The 17,845-nt window shown below is 39.1% G+C and overlaps 1 protein-coding gene across 2 annotated transcripts; it reads left to right on the top strand.

Moving 5' to 3' along the window:
- Window positions 1–1,360: 1,360 nt before the first annotated feature.
- Window positions 1,361–12,171, top strand: scn2b (sodium channel, voltage-gated, type II, beta). 2 transcript variants are annotated; one of them, XM_030745367.1, is made up of 6 exons: window positions 1,361–1,620; window positions 7,006–7,166; window positions 7,254–7,470; window positions 8,289–8,481; window positions 9,692–9,748; window positions 9,836–12,171. In XM_030745367.1, the coding sequence occupies exons 1-5, from the start codon at window positions 1,545–1,547 to the stop codon at window positions 9,699–9,701; spliced, it is 657 nt and encodes a 218-aa protein (XP_030601227.1). In that variant the 5' UTR covers window positions 1,361–1,544; the 3' UTR covers window positions 9,702–9,748; window positions 9,836–12,171. The 2 variants fall into 2 exon arrangements, with proteins under 2 accessions (XP_030601227.1, XP_030601228.1); XM_030745368.1 differs by lacking the exons at window positions 9,692–9,748; window positions 9,836–12,171 and having other exon boundaries at window positions 8,289–8,485.
- Window positions 12,172–17,845: the final 5,674 nt, after the last annotated feature.

The following is a 17,845-nucleotide window of genomic DNA, read 5'->3' as shown; positions in this document are numbered from 1 at the left end:
CTGTAACCTATTCTACCTGCAGATGTTAACTAAACGCAGCAGGAAGTTTCTTATCTGGTACTAACACATGATGGGGGGCTGGCATTGAGACCACTGTCTCTTCACTTTGCATCCAACCCTTCCATTTAAGGTGAAAATACATTCAACATTAGTCACAAGCAGGCTACATTTTACATTGTAATACTATGCAAAGTTAAGTACTGAAATTTGGTTAAACATATGGTTAACGTAAAATATTAATACTTATCTAAATTTTCCTATCAGATTCCATTCTTAAAGAATTAAATTTAAGTGACTATAATATAGTATCAATATGATAAAATACCAAAATGTTAACTGTTCTTAGATAAGGTGCATCTTTAGTTTTCCCTCTGTCACTACTGAATTAGTATAATTGCATATCTTATGTGGGATTACGTACTGATACAAAATAACATGGTCAGCTTGTGCCAGTAATTAAAGTCATTTTAAACCTCAGGATGTAATGTGGTTACGTTTATGTAGCAGTTTTCTAGTCAGCAGATTTCTAGTCCACTCGGAACCCTTCAGACTATTTTAATCATAGATTCAGCCAACACTTTATTCTGTCTCTCACCTCCATGGCCAACTTCAGAATCACCAATTAACCTAACATTATTAACTGGTTACCACTTGCATCCACCTTACAGCAACGTCTTCCTCTTTTTATAAAACATATGCCACACTTGATGTCAGCCTCCCAGCTTCGCATACATAAAGAAGCAGATGAAAAGATGAGTGCATGTGATCAGGGAACGGTTGCCCCTTTTATTTCCCAGTATCCTCTCCTGCAGCCTCCCACCCAGGAAGGTTGGACGGAAGAATGATTAAAGCGAGAGAGGCTAGTCGATGATTATTTTCTTTTTCTTATTAATTAATTAATTTATTGTTTTTCTACGCGACCGCTTGTTTTTTTTTTTTGTGTGTGTGCGTGTTTTTTTTTTGTGTGTGTGTGTGAAAAACGCTAAGATTTTTTTTCTTTTTTATTGACAGGCTTTAAATTTAAGCTTTTTTCTTTTTCACCATCATAGACTTAATATGGAATAGCTGTTGTTCCCACTGATACTACAACTGTTTAAATGTGCCTGTCATTTAAATTAATAAGAAACTGAAGTATGAAATGACAAACTTGGCTTGAGGTAATTTAGCAAAAGTCAAAATTACATATTTTTCCACCAGAGCCATTTAGTACATGTACCCAGTAAAGAATAAGTGTGTGTAGACTATATTTACCATGTCTTACAACTGGATGGAAATGTCCTCCTCTTTCAGTTTTCTGTCCTGCTCTCCTTCCTGTAGCACACTCCCCAACAACCCGACAACCACGAGATCAACCGTCATAAGGCTACAGACACTGCCAGCCATGTCCTGCCTCTAAAACAAAAATACAGTTTTTTTTTTTTTTAGCATTTTAAGGCAAACAAGAGCAGACTTGCTGCTTTTTCTATTTTACTATAATTTTATAGATATAGGCGTCCTATTTTTTAAAATAAAAAAAAAAAACAAAAAAACAAGAAGGACAGAAAATGTCTTCCCCTGCGCTGGAGAGAAGGTCTGGCGTTCAGCTGGTGAGCGCGCTGCTGCTGCTGTTCTCGCTCTCCGGTAAGAAACAAAACACGCGAGCCGATCAGTGCTCTGATACACCCATGCACGATCAAAGGTCCGGACAAATTATATTTCCCTGTCACTTGTAACAGAAGGCTTAGATAGGAGGGGCGGGCAGGTTAGAAATGGGTATAATTTGAGATAATGTCGGGGAACAATCATTCCTGCATTTCTTAGTTTGACGAGGCCATATATAGAAACCATAATTTTGTGCTTTTCTGCGAACTCTTATAACAAAACGCGGGTTTTCGATCTCTTGTGTTGACCCATTTGCTCCTCTAGATCTCTGTTTAGCCTCTGTTGACAGCTAAATTACTGACCTAATATATCACAGCCTTTAAAATGGATTATGATGCAGTATACAAAAATAAATATTGGCTTTGTTTGCGCAAGTAATAGTAGGACCCAGTAGGTCGCTCAAGTATGGCTGAATGTTGTGAGTGCAGTGAGTGATGGATAGAGTGCAGGGAGGGATGGATAGAAATAGGCCTTTAATAATGTGCTAACACTGTGATGATGATATCAGTAGCTCCTGCAGTCTGCTCAGTAGCAGACAGTCATGATAATGCACAATAACACTGTTACCACTGTTACAGCTACAAAATCCTCATCATCACAATGTAGTAATAATTAAAGAGGCCCAAATATGAAAAGCACATGCTCTTTAGCAGAAATTAGAAGGATGCTTTCTTTATTGTACTATAATATAAGCCATAATATCCCCTTACTGCTGTTTATGCTGGTCTCAAATGGGAAATGCTAACCACTTGGGATCAGTACAGTGTGTCAAGAAGGTCGGTTTTAGGCACAGCATAGAGAGGCCCATATTTAAATAGGCATATTAGTGCAAACTATATTCTCTATTTTAGAAATTATAGGTGAACTCGCAGCAGCATATTTTTCAATGAAAGCATCCTTTGTTGTTTCACCTTTGCCAGCTGAAATTAAACACACAAAAGTTGCTGTTGCCGGGACACTTGTTGCATGGAGATGGTTCCAGATTACAGCAGTTTTGTTACTTTGTTTTCTTTTAGCAGCATAAAGCCACTTCTAAAGGAAAGCAAAGCTTAAACGACTTAACAAATTTCCCTCTCCTTCACATCTCAGCACAAATGCATCTTGCATCATCCCTTTGAGGAACTGTGAATTACCTGTTGTCTAGACCAACCGTAAACCTGTGTGTGTAGCATCCTATGGACTTCATTTCTGCAGCCCCTTTCCACCCGTATCCTCTCAGTCCATCAGTGTCACTGTACTCCTCACCTGTGCAGTTTCAGTTCCCACAGAGAGGCACTAGAGGGCAGCAGCACAGTGACAGGAGAAGGCATGTAATCACAGTGCACCGGTACTGATTTAAACCAAGACAATGCATTAGTAAGTACGGAAGCATTAGATTATCGTAGCTGAATCCATAATTCAGAGTGCTGGAATTTTAATTTGCTTTGTTTATATAAATGATAAATGCTTGAAACGGGAAGGGTCTGACTTTGAGCATGACTGAGATACATTAACATTAATATTAAAAGCTTTAACACCATTATCATCAGAGATGCCGTGGCTTAGATTTATGAGCCGAACAGCTTATCACCATATTTTTGCTTCACATACCACATGCAGTATAAATGACCTACTGTGCAAAACAGTGAGGCACTTCGATGTGTTTAGATTCTTTGTCAGACGATCAGTCCCACATTCATTCTGTCAGAGGTACTGCGTATTTTACAAGGGTGTCAAAATGAGCCAAAATGAGCCCTGTCTATGTTTAGTGGTGTCGTAATCAGAGAAAGTCTTTTCTGTCCCACAAAGTTTCTGATACTCCTCTCGAGTCCCCAGCAGTTTTTATTATTTTATTATGTTTTCGTTTTTTTGTTCAGGTGTTTTGGCTTCTGGCTGCTGCAGTGTGCAGAATGCAGTAAGGCTGTCTCCAAAGCAGAGGGCACTAGAGATAGTTCCAGTGAGTCAGGAATTTAAAACAGCATGCTGGCGCTGAAATATCATCCACAGAAATGTGTATGGTTTATTTAAAAACAAGTGTAACTCTTGACACTAAAACTGATCTCTGCTGCCTGAGCAGTACTTACCCGCTGTTTACTGTCTCCCTTTCCTACATGCAATCACACTTGCACCAAGTCTCCAGAACACTAAAACGTCATTTGTTTGTTAGGACATTTTCTAAACACAAAAAGGCTACAGATGGTCTCACAATCATTGTCCAATTTACAGTTTAAATGGAAGCAAATGAATAACAAATACTGTCTTGTCCCAACTTAATCTCAAAAATCTGCAGCGCACATAATATTGTGCCCATGCCATAGTAACCAATAAGCACTTCCACACCAGCAGACACTGCCTGACTGACTGAATCGTTTTCCACCAGAAATCATAACAACACAACTAATCAGGAGGCAGATTTGGTGTTACTCTCTTATATATTGTGACAGCAATAATGGCATTCAGACAGACTGTATAGGTGGAATTTAAAACCCCATGACAGCAGGTTATGGATACTTTGTGGTAAACAGAGGGATGAGAAGGGATGTGTGTGTGTGTGTGTGTGTATATACAAAATATTATATATATATATATATATATATATATATATATATATATATATTTTTTTTTTTTTTTTTTTTTTTTTTTTTTTTTTTCATTTTATTTGGAACATCTTCTAAATACTTAGGTGCAGCTTTTGTGCACTTTAAGCAGCTTTAAGTCACTCGCAGAACAAACGTTCAAATGCTGTGTATTTCGTAAAGTTGGTCTTCAGCAGACTCTTACTCTGAAAATCTCTGTCCATGCTATCGCTCAGATGCCTAATTGGATCGAGACTTGAAAGTAGAAGAGATGAGTCCAGAGTAGTGTTTAAAAAAATAATAATGGCTCTGTCTCTATATTTTTTTTCTTTCTTTTTTTCCTCATAACCCAAGAACTGTCATTTTTGAAATAGTCTTGTATATTTGGAACACTATGATTTATGTAATAAATGGTAGTGTCATCTATGCGTCGTTCCATTGGAGTTGCAGCTAGAATGGTAGCTTTACCCCTTTAAAGCAATTTTGTTCTATTTTTTTTAACCAACATACATATTTAAGAGGTATTGTGAGGGAACGGTAAAGATGAGGTAAGAGATCTACCTTGGTTTACCTTCTTCTGCACTGACCTTGCAATACAAGGAAGCAACTGAGACAACAAAAAAGGTGTTATAGGGTTTGCAAAGAGGTACAAGGAAGGAGGCATAAGAGGAGGCAAGAGAGGTGGACAAAGATGGGAGAGGGAAATTGGGAGGGGCAGTGAGAGGGAGGAGTCACATGAGGGTTCTTCACTGCAGTATTTCATCTGTTAGCAAGTCTCTGCATCTGCCTCTCTTTTCTCACTAGCCACAGGACTGCTGAGTCAGCAGGAGCTTGTGTCAAACTGTTTCTCGTGTTGTATACCTGAATGTTTACAACTTCTAGTAGCAAAGACACATGTATGAAGGCAGTGTGTGTGTGTGTGTGTGTGTGTGGCAGTGACTGTCTACTTGGATACATTGCTGTTAGCAGTCACTATAAAGGGATGACATTGAAATGGCACAGCTGGTGGGGTGGGCTCACTCCTGATACCTACTTGGAGGGTGTGTATGCATGTATGTGTGTTTATGAGAGAGAGCGAGAGAGAGAGAGAGAGAGAGAGAGAGAGCATGAAGAAGGTGCAGTGCTGCTTCAAAACACACCTGACTGTGGTGGACTGTGCAAAATTGTGTGTGTGTGTGTGTGTGTGTGTGTGTGTGTGTGTGTGTGTGTGTGTGTGTGTGTGTGTGTGTGTGTGTGTGTGTGTGTGTGTGTGTGTGCGTGTGTGTGCATGCGCATATGTGGTGCAGAGAGGCAGGCCGATGGAGTGGTGCAGCAGCAGTGGGAAGGGAGCCAGAAACACTCGACTGCAGAGGAGAGAATGGTGCAGAGTCCCATCACACACACACACACACACACACACACACACACACACACACACACACACACACGCACAAACACACGCATACATACTGAGAGAGGCACAGATTCTGTCTGGGGAGTGTGAGTCCATGCTGAGACAGGATGTTCGAGGGGAGGAGGAAACTTGAGGAACCTAAACGATACTTTTATTTAATTTATTTTATGTTATGTGCAGTTAGAAGCATTTGCCGTTCATTTGAGAATGTAAAAATGCATAGGTTCTAGCTACTTCTATAAAAGTGAAATTTTCTCATCAAAACATAAGCGATAGGAAAAGGCTTTCCAGCTATCCTGTGGCCCCTATTTACAGCCTTATCATTTGCAGTCATCATAATGACTTAAATGCTGAATATATTCCCTTCAGTGAAGCAAAGGACACATTTATAAATAAGATTCCCACTGGTGTAATTAAATAATTCAACTTGTTTTGGCCATTCCTACCAAGCTATATTTGTAAAAGCAAGGCCCCAGTTCCAAAATGCATAATTTATCACTTTTATAGACAGACCAGTGTTATTTGAAATATGAAAACATGTTGACATCCTAAATGTAATGGAGTTGTAAAGGAAATACACCATTTGACACCTGAAACTGGAATAAAAACGAAGAAATGATTGCGATCATGCTTTTTCTAGCAAAAGTTCTGTGAAAGCCTCTTGTTTATTCACCAGGCCTTGTAAAAAGCAACATGCTAATCCATGTGTAATATAGCAGATTTAGCTGGATTACACAAACCCACTTTATGTTTAGTGTACTGTTTGTAGTTTGTTCTGACATTAATGTAAAGTTTTAGTGTATAGCAGGTGTGGATTTAGACTCACTTGGCTGGATTTGCCCACATTTAAATCTCTTCTGTGACTTGAGGAATGTTCCAAAAGAAGAGTTAGGAGCATGAAAAAAAACACATGTCCCCACTAGATGCTGAAAAATTGAAAGTGCTGAGGAATTGCACTTTTATCTATTTAATAATCTTATAATTCACCCTGAAAAAGTCATAATCAGCACTATGCTTTACATAGATTATGTATGAGGTTAAAGACCTGCAGAAGGGTTAAACTGTGCTGAAACTGGCATACAAATGATCAGATACACCAGCCAACTTAATTCTGACATAAGGAATTGTGACTAGTGACTTGATCTTGAGCATTTGACATAACAGGACAAATAATAATTAATAAATATTGTATAAAGGTGTGTAATGAATTTCCTTTTCTTTATTTAGTCTTAAACAAGTCTTAAACAATTCTATTTATAAACACAGTCTAAACCAGTTGTAATGCATTAAATTACACTTTGACCTTTCTTATAAATTTGTTAATTTTTTCAAAATTCAGACCGATATAAATTGATTCAAATGCAATGTATTACTTTTAGTACTATTATCCTTAATACTATTTATTTTTATTCACAGGTTGTTCAGCCATGGATGTCCTTGTGGCCAGTAAAATCAATGCACTGAATGGAACAACGGTCAAAATCTCCTGCACATTCACTTCCTGCTATAAGATGGACGTTACCAAGTTTGCCATGAACTGGACCTACCAAGAATCCCTCAACGATACAGAGGAACTGGTAAAATGGATAGTCCATTCATTCTTAGCAAAGTATTTACATTTTAAATCTCTAAGCCAGTTACAAACGCTTGCTCTCTCTTCATAGTTTATGACGTACTATAAGAAAAAAGGAATGGTGCCTCTACGATCAGAGCGGTTTGCAGAAAGGGTCACTTTTGCTGGGAACCTGGATAAGAATGACCTGTCAATCACTCTATCAGATGTTCAACTGGTGGATGAGGGCTTTTACAACTGCTATGTGAGAAATCCCCCAGACCGCATCCAGGGACATGGTGTCATACAGCTCATTGTTGTCACAGAACGTAAGCTACTAATCGTAACTTCTGCACATACAAAATTGTTAACCAGGATGTGATTTATTAAAAAAAAAAAAAAAAAAATGGGGCAAGGGCCCAACTTTCAGACAGAATTGAATCCCCCTTTCACTTAGTGCCAGGTGTGCCATTTAACGTCAATATTCAGTATGAAATCATCTCAAAATGCTGTCAGTTTGAAAAAGAATAAATAAATATTTCACTACAGCAGATTCCTGAAATGTTCAGCTTTTTTTACTCCTATGATTGAATCAAAATAACACTATCGGGGTGGCAGTACTAATTGTATTGTGAGATGATTGCAGTTCTGGCTCATGAATATTTCCATATTTCTGCAAAAAATGTTAGCAACACATCTTGTGTAGATTTGTGAATTGTCTTTGTTGATAAGAATAATTACCTAAGCATAAGCTGGCTTTACTGGAATACAGGAAATGTTGCCTTATAGTAGCAAGTAATGAATGTAAAAGACTTGACAAAGACAAATTTACATACAATAAATGACATAGATTAAATGACATATATTGATCCTATCTAACATACTTTGTGTGCGTTTGTTTTCATGAGCATGAGGACCTCCTGATGATGAGTCAGCTTTTTTTTACTTATTAATGACCAGCAAGAGGTTGAACTTAGTCTCTCGGCATCTCTCTATCACACACACACATGCACTCACACGGGCCAACTCAGCAGCACTTTCTTACTTTCCACTCTGTTTAATCAACCCTATAGAGCTTTTAGCCAGCACTGCACTTGTCTCCATTCTTGGTCTACAAATACTTAACCCTTTCCTCTCCTTTCCTCAGTACCCCCTCCAAGGGATTCAACCATTGCGGTTGCCATTGGGGCATCTGTGGGAGGGGCATTAGCACTGCTGATCCTTTCGATGGTAGTAGTGAAATGTCTTCGTCGACACAGGAAACAGGAACTAATTTCAGAGGAAAAAATGGAGGAGGAGGGGAAGCTGGAGGCTGAAGGTGTAGCAGAGGAAGGAACCAAGTAAGAAATCTTGGCATAACATCATTAATACTCACTTGAAAACTACCAGAAGCACCGATATAGAAAAGTAGCTAATGGGATGCCACTTCTCTTGTAGTGGCATGTTATGATTTGTAATACAGCAGCTGTTCTGATAGCATAAGCCACATATAAACAGTGTATTCAGCTGTGGCATATACCATACTCCTGTAGCATACTGTGGAGATGTGTCATTATTTCTTTTATTATTATTTTTTTTTAAGATTGACACCACCACCCCCCACCCCCCACCCCCCACACCTCCAGTTAAAAAAGTTCAGTTTATCAGGAAGAAAATAAAAAACCACCCTATGTCCAGCTCTTCTTGGACAGCTGACAAAAAAATGAATGCACTGCATATATATATATATATATATATATATATATATATATATATATATATATATATATATATATATATATATATATATATATATATATATATATATATATATATATATATGCACCCAGAAATGTATAGAAAAGCTCACTCCATCCTCTTGGGAGCTTCACCTTTCATCTATTTTGCAGTAGCTGTTATGGCAACTAAAGATGCTCTCAGCTGCTTTCTGGAGCAAACCCTGTGTTTCTGAAAAAAACGAAAGAAAAAAATGTAAAAATTGCTGGGATCAGTATTTTTCATGAAAACAAAGCTTCACATTAACATATCACCAGCATATTACTTTTTTTTTTTTTTAATGCCAGAGTTATGGTTATCCTTCTAATTTACCCAACACACAGTATCCTGTGGCTAGAGTTATGTGTTTTACATTTTAGAGTCAGCAGTGGCTTATAGCAGTAAGAAATGCCAGTGTAAGTGGTTTTTGCCAATCGACAGTAGATACATAACAATATTGTAGACAGTGGCAACAGAACAGCAGCAGTCATCCACATTTATTCTATTCATCTATTCTATTTTGAAGCTTGGTATAGTGCAGGTTTAGGTTTTAACAGTGGTCAAGGATAAAAGGATTTTTATTTATACACAATAAATTAAAGTAGCCCTGATAGAACTACATCTATGACTTATGCACTTTATTATGATTGAACAAACTTAAAGATATAATGGATAACAGCAGACACCCTCTCCACGACCTCCTGTATGGGCAGATCGATCTATTTCTCTGTCTGTCTTATCTATCTGCTTGAAAGCTGACCTGCTGTCATGTTGCTGCATGTCTTTTTGCTACAGACAACCATAGTAGATCATGGAGTTAAACCAGCAGCCTGTGGAGCTCTCAAAACCTTGGTAAATATCTGCTCAGCTAAACTGTTGTTACAAGTTTCAAGTAGAAACAAGTAAAGATGTTATTTGTTACTCTTTCTTGTCTTTCAGACTCATCCATCTCTTCTCGAGGATCTATAGTAATCACTGCTTGAATCACGCCACTTCCTTATGCTTCCATCCCTTCTGCATGTTAGTGTGTGTGGATGTCCAATGCACATATATCTGTTTCTTTGTGTGTCTTTGTGTACATATGTTTTGAACGTGCCTACGTGTGCGTGCATATTTCTGTATGCCTGAGTGAAATGTGTCTTTTTCCTCAAAATGATCCAGTAACCTAACCAGTAAATGCATATTATTTTATTCATAGCTTTAAGTCATTGTTAATAACATTGGAGGTCTTTCTTATGACACAGAATGCCACTTTCATAGCGCACTACATGGCAGGCTATGGGGCTGGGCGGCATGACTTAAAAAATTATATGAGGGTATATTTTGAATCTAGGACTTTAACTAAAAAGCGTAATTACAGGATAATATTTTTGCTGTTACTGTTTGTATAAATGTAATGTTTTATATTGAATCCCATTCTTTGGGAGAGAACCTATAACTGCCTGCAACGAGCTATTGATAAATACAACAGTGGTTGTGGAGGGAAAGCTTCGAAAGCTGAAGCTATATCAACTATCATAGGCAGTGTGTATATCTGTTATGTGGCAGTAAATAGCTGTTAACTCCACTGCCTCCCGAGTCCAATGTTGGATGTTCTTTTTAAACATACATACTGTGAATCTAGTGTTTTTTTCTTTTTTTTAAACATTGCCTTAAAGCCAAGTCTTTAAACTGCCTGTACGGACACCATGTCTTAACATACATTAGATGCACAGCTGGAACAAGTTTCCAGTGAGCTAACCAAATTATGTTTACAGTACAAGGAACTCGAAGTCTACTTGTGTCTTAGTCGGAAAGCATTCGCAAACATTCCTAACCTCTGGTGAATTTTGACAAAGCAGTTGCTCTGTGCACTCGACAGATGGAGCAGAAATTTTTGATTTGAAACCAGAAAAATGCGTGCTCCATTAATATTTGTCTTTACACTGCAATATTTCAAAATATACAATACATTTTTCAGTATCTGCAAGTTTTTGAACTGCCCCTGTCTTATGTCTTATCCCTGCATATGCTTTTCTTAGTTTATTATTTATGTATTTATTTGGCTTGTTAGTGATAAATGAATAACTGAACTGGATAACGTGATAGCACAAATAGCTTTTCAGAATATGCTGTGTAGTTTAGATTCTATACTAAAACAAACAAAATGGCATTATTTTTCTTTTTTATCTTTCTTTTTTTATATAATTCTACTGTATGTCATACCGCCCACCCCCATAACAGGCACCTTTCCATTAAGCCTGGTACTGTATAGGAATGACTTAGAGTGCCTGAATACACAAGTTGCAGTTTCTCTGTTTTACATACAATTAAAGAGTTTTAGTACTAGAGAATACAATCCTGATGATATCTGTGGCTGCAGTGCATTTGCATGTAGAGTTTCCACTCAGAGTTCTCACAAACCTGTGCAATATGAATAAAACTAGCACTTTGTAAAAATCCAAAACTTATGAAAGAAAATGTCACTGCTTCCCAATACATGCACTTTTTAGAGTGTATAGAAAAGCTTCAGAAGAATAATGTATAAAATAGTTGTAAAGCTTTACAAATTCTATTCTAACTCAGTCTCCAAAGTAATTTTAACTTTACCTCAGCAGTGGTGTGCAAAGCTAGATTGCCTTGCATCTTAACACACTGACACATTCTAATATAAATGTAGTGGCGAGCAATGAAAATGAGAAAAACTTACAGAGTACACATGTTATAAATATATAATAAAACATTATAGGGAATGTGTGGTTGTTGGTTGTGTATTTGATTATTATGTTGGCTAGAGAACCTTGAATGTTTAAAAAATGTATTTATATATTCTCATAGTAAAATCACTCTTTAATGTCAGTCCAGCATGCACACTTTGTTATTCTCAGAATGACCCTTTGATGATTCAGCTACAGTTTAATGTGATAATGAGCCACCGATGACACGAGGTGATGTCTCAACAGCAACAATAATACTGGAGGGTGGTTAGTGCTTCCAAATCTGATGGCTTGGCCTGATCTTTTTTTTTGGCTTTGTTAAAAACACAATAATACTAATAAATTGTGTACAGGTCTGTATTTTGGCCTGTTAAGGTCTTGGGTCTTGCTTAGTCTATTTTATGATTGTCTACAATATTATAATTTGTTGTCCATCATCATGGATGATGTACTGCATAATTTCATCTAATACTAATAGTATATATTCACAGTTACGTGTTGTTCTGTGCTGGTCAATAAAACTAAAACTGTTACTTCATACTGTCATGTTCTAAATAATAAAGTGATTATTTGTTTGAATTATTTGATTGGAAAATCTTTATCACTTTTCCTGGCGCACTGCTGTTTCTGTGTAATCATGCATGTTTAAGTTACAGGGTTTGTAGACCCATAAGCTGATGGCAGATCAATATTTAGGGCAAATTTACTACAGTTGTCATCAGAAAGGTTTTGCTGGCAATATGACAGTGTATTTATTATTGTATATTGTGGTATAGTGCACTTATTATTCAAAATCATTTAAAATAAAAGTAGTCATGTGCTGGACATTGGGCACCACTGTTTTCCGCCTCGAGCTATGAATTTGCCCTGAATAGTTTCTGTACTATCACTCTAAATGTTAGTGGACATCAAAATTATGCTTGCACTGTGCTGCCTCTAAACAAGCAGCGATAATTACATTCTGCATTTTAAATAAACATTCATGAAAATATCAGAGGGCCCTTTTTGTAATTTTTTTTTATCCATCCGTCCATTATATACACATGCTTGTTCTGATCATTGCAGTGCAGGCCTGGAGCCTATCTTACTGGTCAGGAACAGTTTTGGAGGTCGTTAATTAAGAAAAGTGATTTGTTACTTATTTACTCCCCAGAGAAATGTGTTACACTACTTGTTACTTTCCTGTTACTCGATAACATGGCCTGAATTGCACTGGCACATAATTGCCAGTTAACAATATAAAGCCTGGGCTACAGTCCCACACACTGGCACAAATCCCTATCTTAATGAGAACGCACATAAAGACCACATCTGTTTTTTTAATGGTTAAGTTTGAACGCAAAGCCAACAACACAAAGCAAAGCTGAAAACCAGCACTACACTATTTGTCTCCTCCCTCCACACGAATCGAAATCAGCTGATTGTAGTGAAAATGCTCAGGAAGAGAAAGGCACTTTTTTTTCTATATTCCCATGCAGATAATTGAAAAACCTTTGAAATCCAAGTAATGACTCTAATGTGACAGTAATGAGGTAAATTACTGCATTGCCAAGAAATGTCATGTGATTACAGGAGCAAGTAAAAATCAATGTTGCACCAGTTTCCATAGGACTGATAAGACAACTGTTTATGCTATAGCCTATTTAGAGTCTTGGCATTACTTCATGTCTTTACACTGAGTGGAGAACAAAATCATCAAAAAAAAAGAAATGGCAAAGATACAGACCTACATGCAAATGCAGCACAGGTACCAGCATTTTTTTTCTCTCCAGGGACTTTAGCTAGCTTGTCCTATCAAACGCTTCTTCTATTAAAACTGCTAACAGCTCTAACCCTGTGCCAATTTACAGTAGCCCATCCTTCACTCGCATTCAGTAAAAAGAAATATAAGCCCTCTCTGTCTTTGGCCATGATAGTACATTTTAGTATATTTTCCAAGTGTGTATGACTGAGTAGTTTTGACTGTTCCAAATAATACACATCTGCTCTCTAAATTATGAAAGCTCAAGTACACCCTATATGAAGAGTAGAGTAATTAGTCTCAAACCTAGAAAGCCAAGCTGTACTCTGATCTCATTCAGAAGGACAACTTGAAGCTGCTCCACTGAGAATCAGTCAGAGGTGACTTTGTCAGTGTAGATTAAAAGATGCATTTTTTTTTTTTTTTACAACAGCCCACACTAAAAACAAACCTACATTAAAGCAAAGTAACACTGGGACAAGCATAATGTTTTGATTTATCTTAGACATGAACATGAAATGACCCCAGAAGGGCAGTTTCAGTAATTGTTCAATTTGAAATCATATTTTCAGCTCCAGAAAAGCAACAATAATTTTATCTTTTAGTGCAACAATTGTGAGATGAACACTAGAAATGTGTCAGTGGATATTTGTCACTGCATACGTGCTACAGAAATGTCCTATTAAAAACCACAGTCAAGAAACTACAAATGTCCACAGAGAAGCTTGCGGTTAATAACAGCTGTGTTAATATTATGACACAGACTCCTATGTTGTAAAATGGGAGATTGAAACGTTCCTGTGAAGTTAATCATACAGCATGCGCGGCACATAAAAGCAAAGGAAGTCTTAGAAGAGAATAAAACTGTGTATTTAAAGGATCTAGTTACATTGCTACTGCACAAGACTTGGAATCTTTCTTTAAACAGCTTTTGTACTTAAATCTTTTCCACACCAAGCTATTGTGTTGTTAAAGAGGACCAAGCCAGTCACACACACAACTTAATTTCCAACCTACAACAATGAGACAATATGAGACTGTACAATAAACCTCCAAAACTAACTTTCAGCAAGAGACCAGCTGCATCTTCTGCACAAGTTTCATAAAATATCTGCACTGGCATCTGGTACTTAACAACTATAACTTCACTGGTAGGTGTGTGGTGTGTGTGTGTGTGTGTGTGTGCGTGTGTGTGTGTGTGTGTGTGGCTATGTGGATCAGTATGTACGGCAGATTTGCTTTTAACTTTAGACAGGACTCACCTTTTGATGAATGCGGATCCCTGCCGACAGACAGATGGATGGACAGACATATAAACAACAGGAGCACAAACTGCGGGAACAAAACAAACATGAAAAAGAAAGCAAAGACAATGAAAGACAAAAGTCAAGCATGCAGTAACATCTGAAAAAGTTGATAAAGCGAATGGGTACTGGAGTAACAAATAAAGACACATTGACCTGCTCAGGTAAAGAAAAGGAGGAAGGACGGATGAAATGGAGAAGTGGAGAGAGGCCCACCCCACTTGTCTTCCTCCACTCAGATGCGTTGTGAAATCTGCTCACTCACCGGCTGGTGCAGAGAGAGAGAAAGAGAGAGGGGGGAAAGGAAGGGGGGGGGGGGGGGGGGGCAGGTCGAAGTATGGGGTGAGATGAAGGTTAATCAGAGAACTGAAAGTGGTGGGTGGGTGGGAAAAGATGGAGGTATGGAAAGATAAAAGGAAGGTGTTGAGAGCTCAGTGTTTCTCAGTAGCTGTATTCGGAGCAGTATGGCACCACTGCAGCATTTTACTGACTTGGCCGTCCCAGAAACAGATCCTCCACTCCCTCCCTCTCTCCGCCTCTCATCTCACCTCCCTCCTTTGCCTCCTGCCATCTCTCCTCCCCTAGCTCCTGTCATCCCCCCACCTGCTCCCCTGTCCAGTTCTCCCTTCTTTCCTCCTGTAACCATCTTGTCTTTCCTTTCCTTTAACTTCTCTTCCTCTGACCTACATCCTCCATTCCTGATCCTTAATGTTCTCTTCTCCTCTCTTTAGTGTACCATCCTCTCTTGCACTCCCTTCCTTCTTTACACACATCCAAGGTCACCCTGTCCAGAGGCAGGTATGTGAGCATGTGCTCACATGTACAGTAACTGTGTGGCAGCATGCATATGCAAAAATGGATTATCACTGTATATATATATATATATATATATATATATATATATATATATATATATATATATATATATATATATATATATATGCATCTCATTCTTCCGCTCTCTCTCTCTTTACGTATTATGGATTTACTTCTAGTATACATCTACATATTTGCCTACATGTACCTTTTTTGTATTAAGGCACAGTATGTCTCTCACTATGTATCACTACTACCCACACATACTTGAACTTGGAAATGACATTAAATTCCAAAAGACATATCATCTTACAACATGTGGGTGTGTGCAAGCTGAGGAGGTCAAGCATCTACTGTGCCTGTTTGGATAGTTATGAAAAAAAAAAAAGGGGGCGGGGGGTACAGGAAATGAAATTTGGCAAGAGGTACGGAGTAACAGAAATCCAGGGAAAAATGGCATGCATAATATATATTAACAATATTTTATTCATGTTTAAAATTTGTTTCCCTTTTCTTATGTCATAATGTACATCAAATGTGTTCGTTTGTTTTTAAATAAAACTGAACTGTACAGTAAATACAAGTGACCATTAGATCATTATCACTGCATGATAATCAAATAACCTGGAAAAAATATGTTAGACACCAGAAAATCATCATAGAATTATGTAGTGACAAGTTAGAAAGTCAGTGACATGTAGGATTAAGAAACTTGATTTGGCTTACATGATGAAGTCTCATCATCCCCTCCATGTATTGCCACCTTGTCCCAGTGATCCCAGAGCTATGTTGTCCAGAGGCTTTTGCCCCCTGGTAGGGTCTCCCAAGGCAAATTGGTCCTGGGGGAGGGGCCAGACAAAGAGCAATTCAGATGATCCTTATGAATGAAAGATCAAGGGAACAGTTTACTCTGCCTGGGATAGGGTTACCAGGGCCCCACCCTGGAGCCAGGCCTGTGTAAGGATTCTCAAGGAAGAGTGCCTTGTGACCAGGCCTTAGCTAGTGGGGTCCCGGCGGGTACAGCCTGAAGAGGAGATACATAGGCCCACCACCTATAGACCCACCACTCACACAAGGCATCATGGGGGTTGGGTGCAGTGTGAGTCAGGTGGCAGTCAAGGGCGGAGGCCCAGACGGACTGATTACCGGCTGTCGAGGCTGGATTCTGGGACATGGAATGCCCCCTCTCTGGTGGGGAAGAAGCCTGAGAGGTTGAGAGGTGCTGGTTAGATGTAGTTGGGCTCACCTCAACAAATGGTCTGAGCTCCGGAACCAGTCTTCTGGAGACAGGCTGCTCACATGGACATCGGCAGTGAGGCCTAGAGGGGTGTGATCAGGAGGAACAACTTGCCTGAACCCGAATGGTTTTCTATTATTGGACTTCTGTGCAAACCACAATTTGTCCATAATAGTCACCATGTTCAAACATAAGGATGTTCATAAGAGCACGTGGTATCAAGACACCCTAACTAGCAGGTTGATGATTGATTTTGTAATTGTATCATCAGATCTTCGGCCGTATGGTCTGGACAATCAGGTGAAGAGAGGAGCTGAGCTGTCAGCTGATCACCAGCAGGTGGTGAGTTGGATCAGGTGGCAGGGGAGCATGCTGGACAGATCTGGTGCACCTAAAGGTATAGTGAGGGTGGACTAGGAAGACCTGGCAGAGGCCCCAGTCCATGAGATCTTCAACTCCCAACTCCGGCAGAACTTTGACAGCATTCCAAGACAGGTTGAGGACACTGAGTCCGATTGGTCCATGTTCCACACCTCCATTGTTAAGGCTGCTGCACTGAGCTACAGCTGCAAGGCGATTGATGCCTGTCATGGTGGTAATCCTTGATTCAGATGGTGAACACCGGAGCTGATGGGAGCCATCAAGCTGAAGAAGGAGTCCTATTGGGCTTGGTTAGCCTTTGGGACTTCTGAGGCAGCTCATGGGTAGTGGCAGGCCAAGCAGATCACAGCTTGGGCTGTGGCTGAAGCAAAAACTCAGGTCTCAGGATGGATGGATGACTTGCCCATCACTGGGGTGAGGTCACTGAGGTAGTTAAATAACTCGTTGATGCCATGGCCTCTGCGTGGATAAAATTCGCCCTTAGCTCCTGGAGGTTCTGGATGTTGTAGTACTGTCTTGGTTGACATGCCGTGTCAAGCGGAGATCTGGGGCAATGCCTCAGTGTTCCCCCCAGATAAGCTGGAGAAGGTGGCTGGGGAAGGGGAGGTCTGGGTTTCTCTGCGTAGGCTGCTGCCCCCACGACCCAGCCCCAGATAAGTGGAAGAAAATGAATGGATGGATGGATGGATGGATGGATGGATGAAATAGAATTCAGTTGCTTTCAGTTGCTTTCAGCAAGCTTATATCAGTTTTTACAAGCAGTAACAATAACTC

The sequence above is a fragment of the Archocentrus centrarchus genome, chromosome 13, assembly GCF_007364275.1.
Source record: "Archocentrus centrarchus isolate MPI-CPG fArcCen1 chromosome 13, fArcCen1, whole genome shotgun sequence".
Taxonomy (NCBI): domain Eukaryota; kingdom Metazoa; phylum Chordata; class Actinopteri; order Cichliformes; family Cichlidae; genus Archocentrus; species Archocentrus centrarchus.
Note: the sequence above shows the minus strand (reverse complement) of the source record. Positions and strands in the feature narration are given on the sequence as shown.

What these genes read in the sequence shown, in the direction of transcription:
- scn2b (XM_030745367.1), top strand. Translation starts at nt 1,545, where the DNA reads ATGTCTTCCCCTGCGCTGGAGAGAAGGTCTGGCGTTCAGCTGGTGAGC. An exon ending in GCTGCTGTTCTCGCTCTCCG is followed by an intron (nt 1,621 to 7,005) that starts GTAAGAAACAAA and finishes TTTTATTCACAG; the next exon opens with GTTGTTCAGCCATGGATGTC. An exon ending in TCAACGATACAGAGGAACTG is followed by an intron (nt 7,167 to 7,253) that starts GTAAAATGGATA and finishes CTCTCTTCATAG; the next exon opens with TTTATGACGTACTATAAGAA.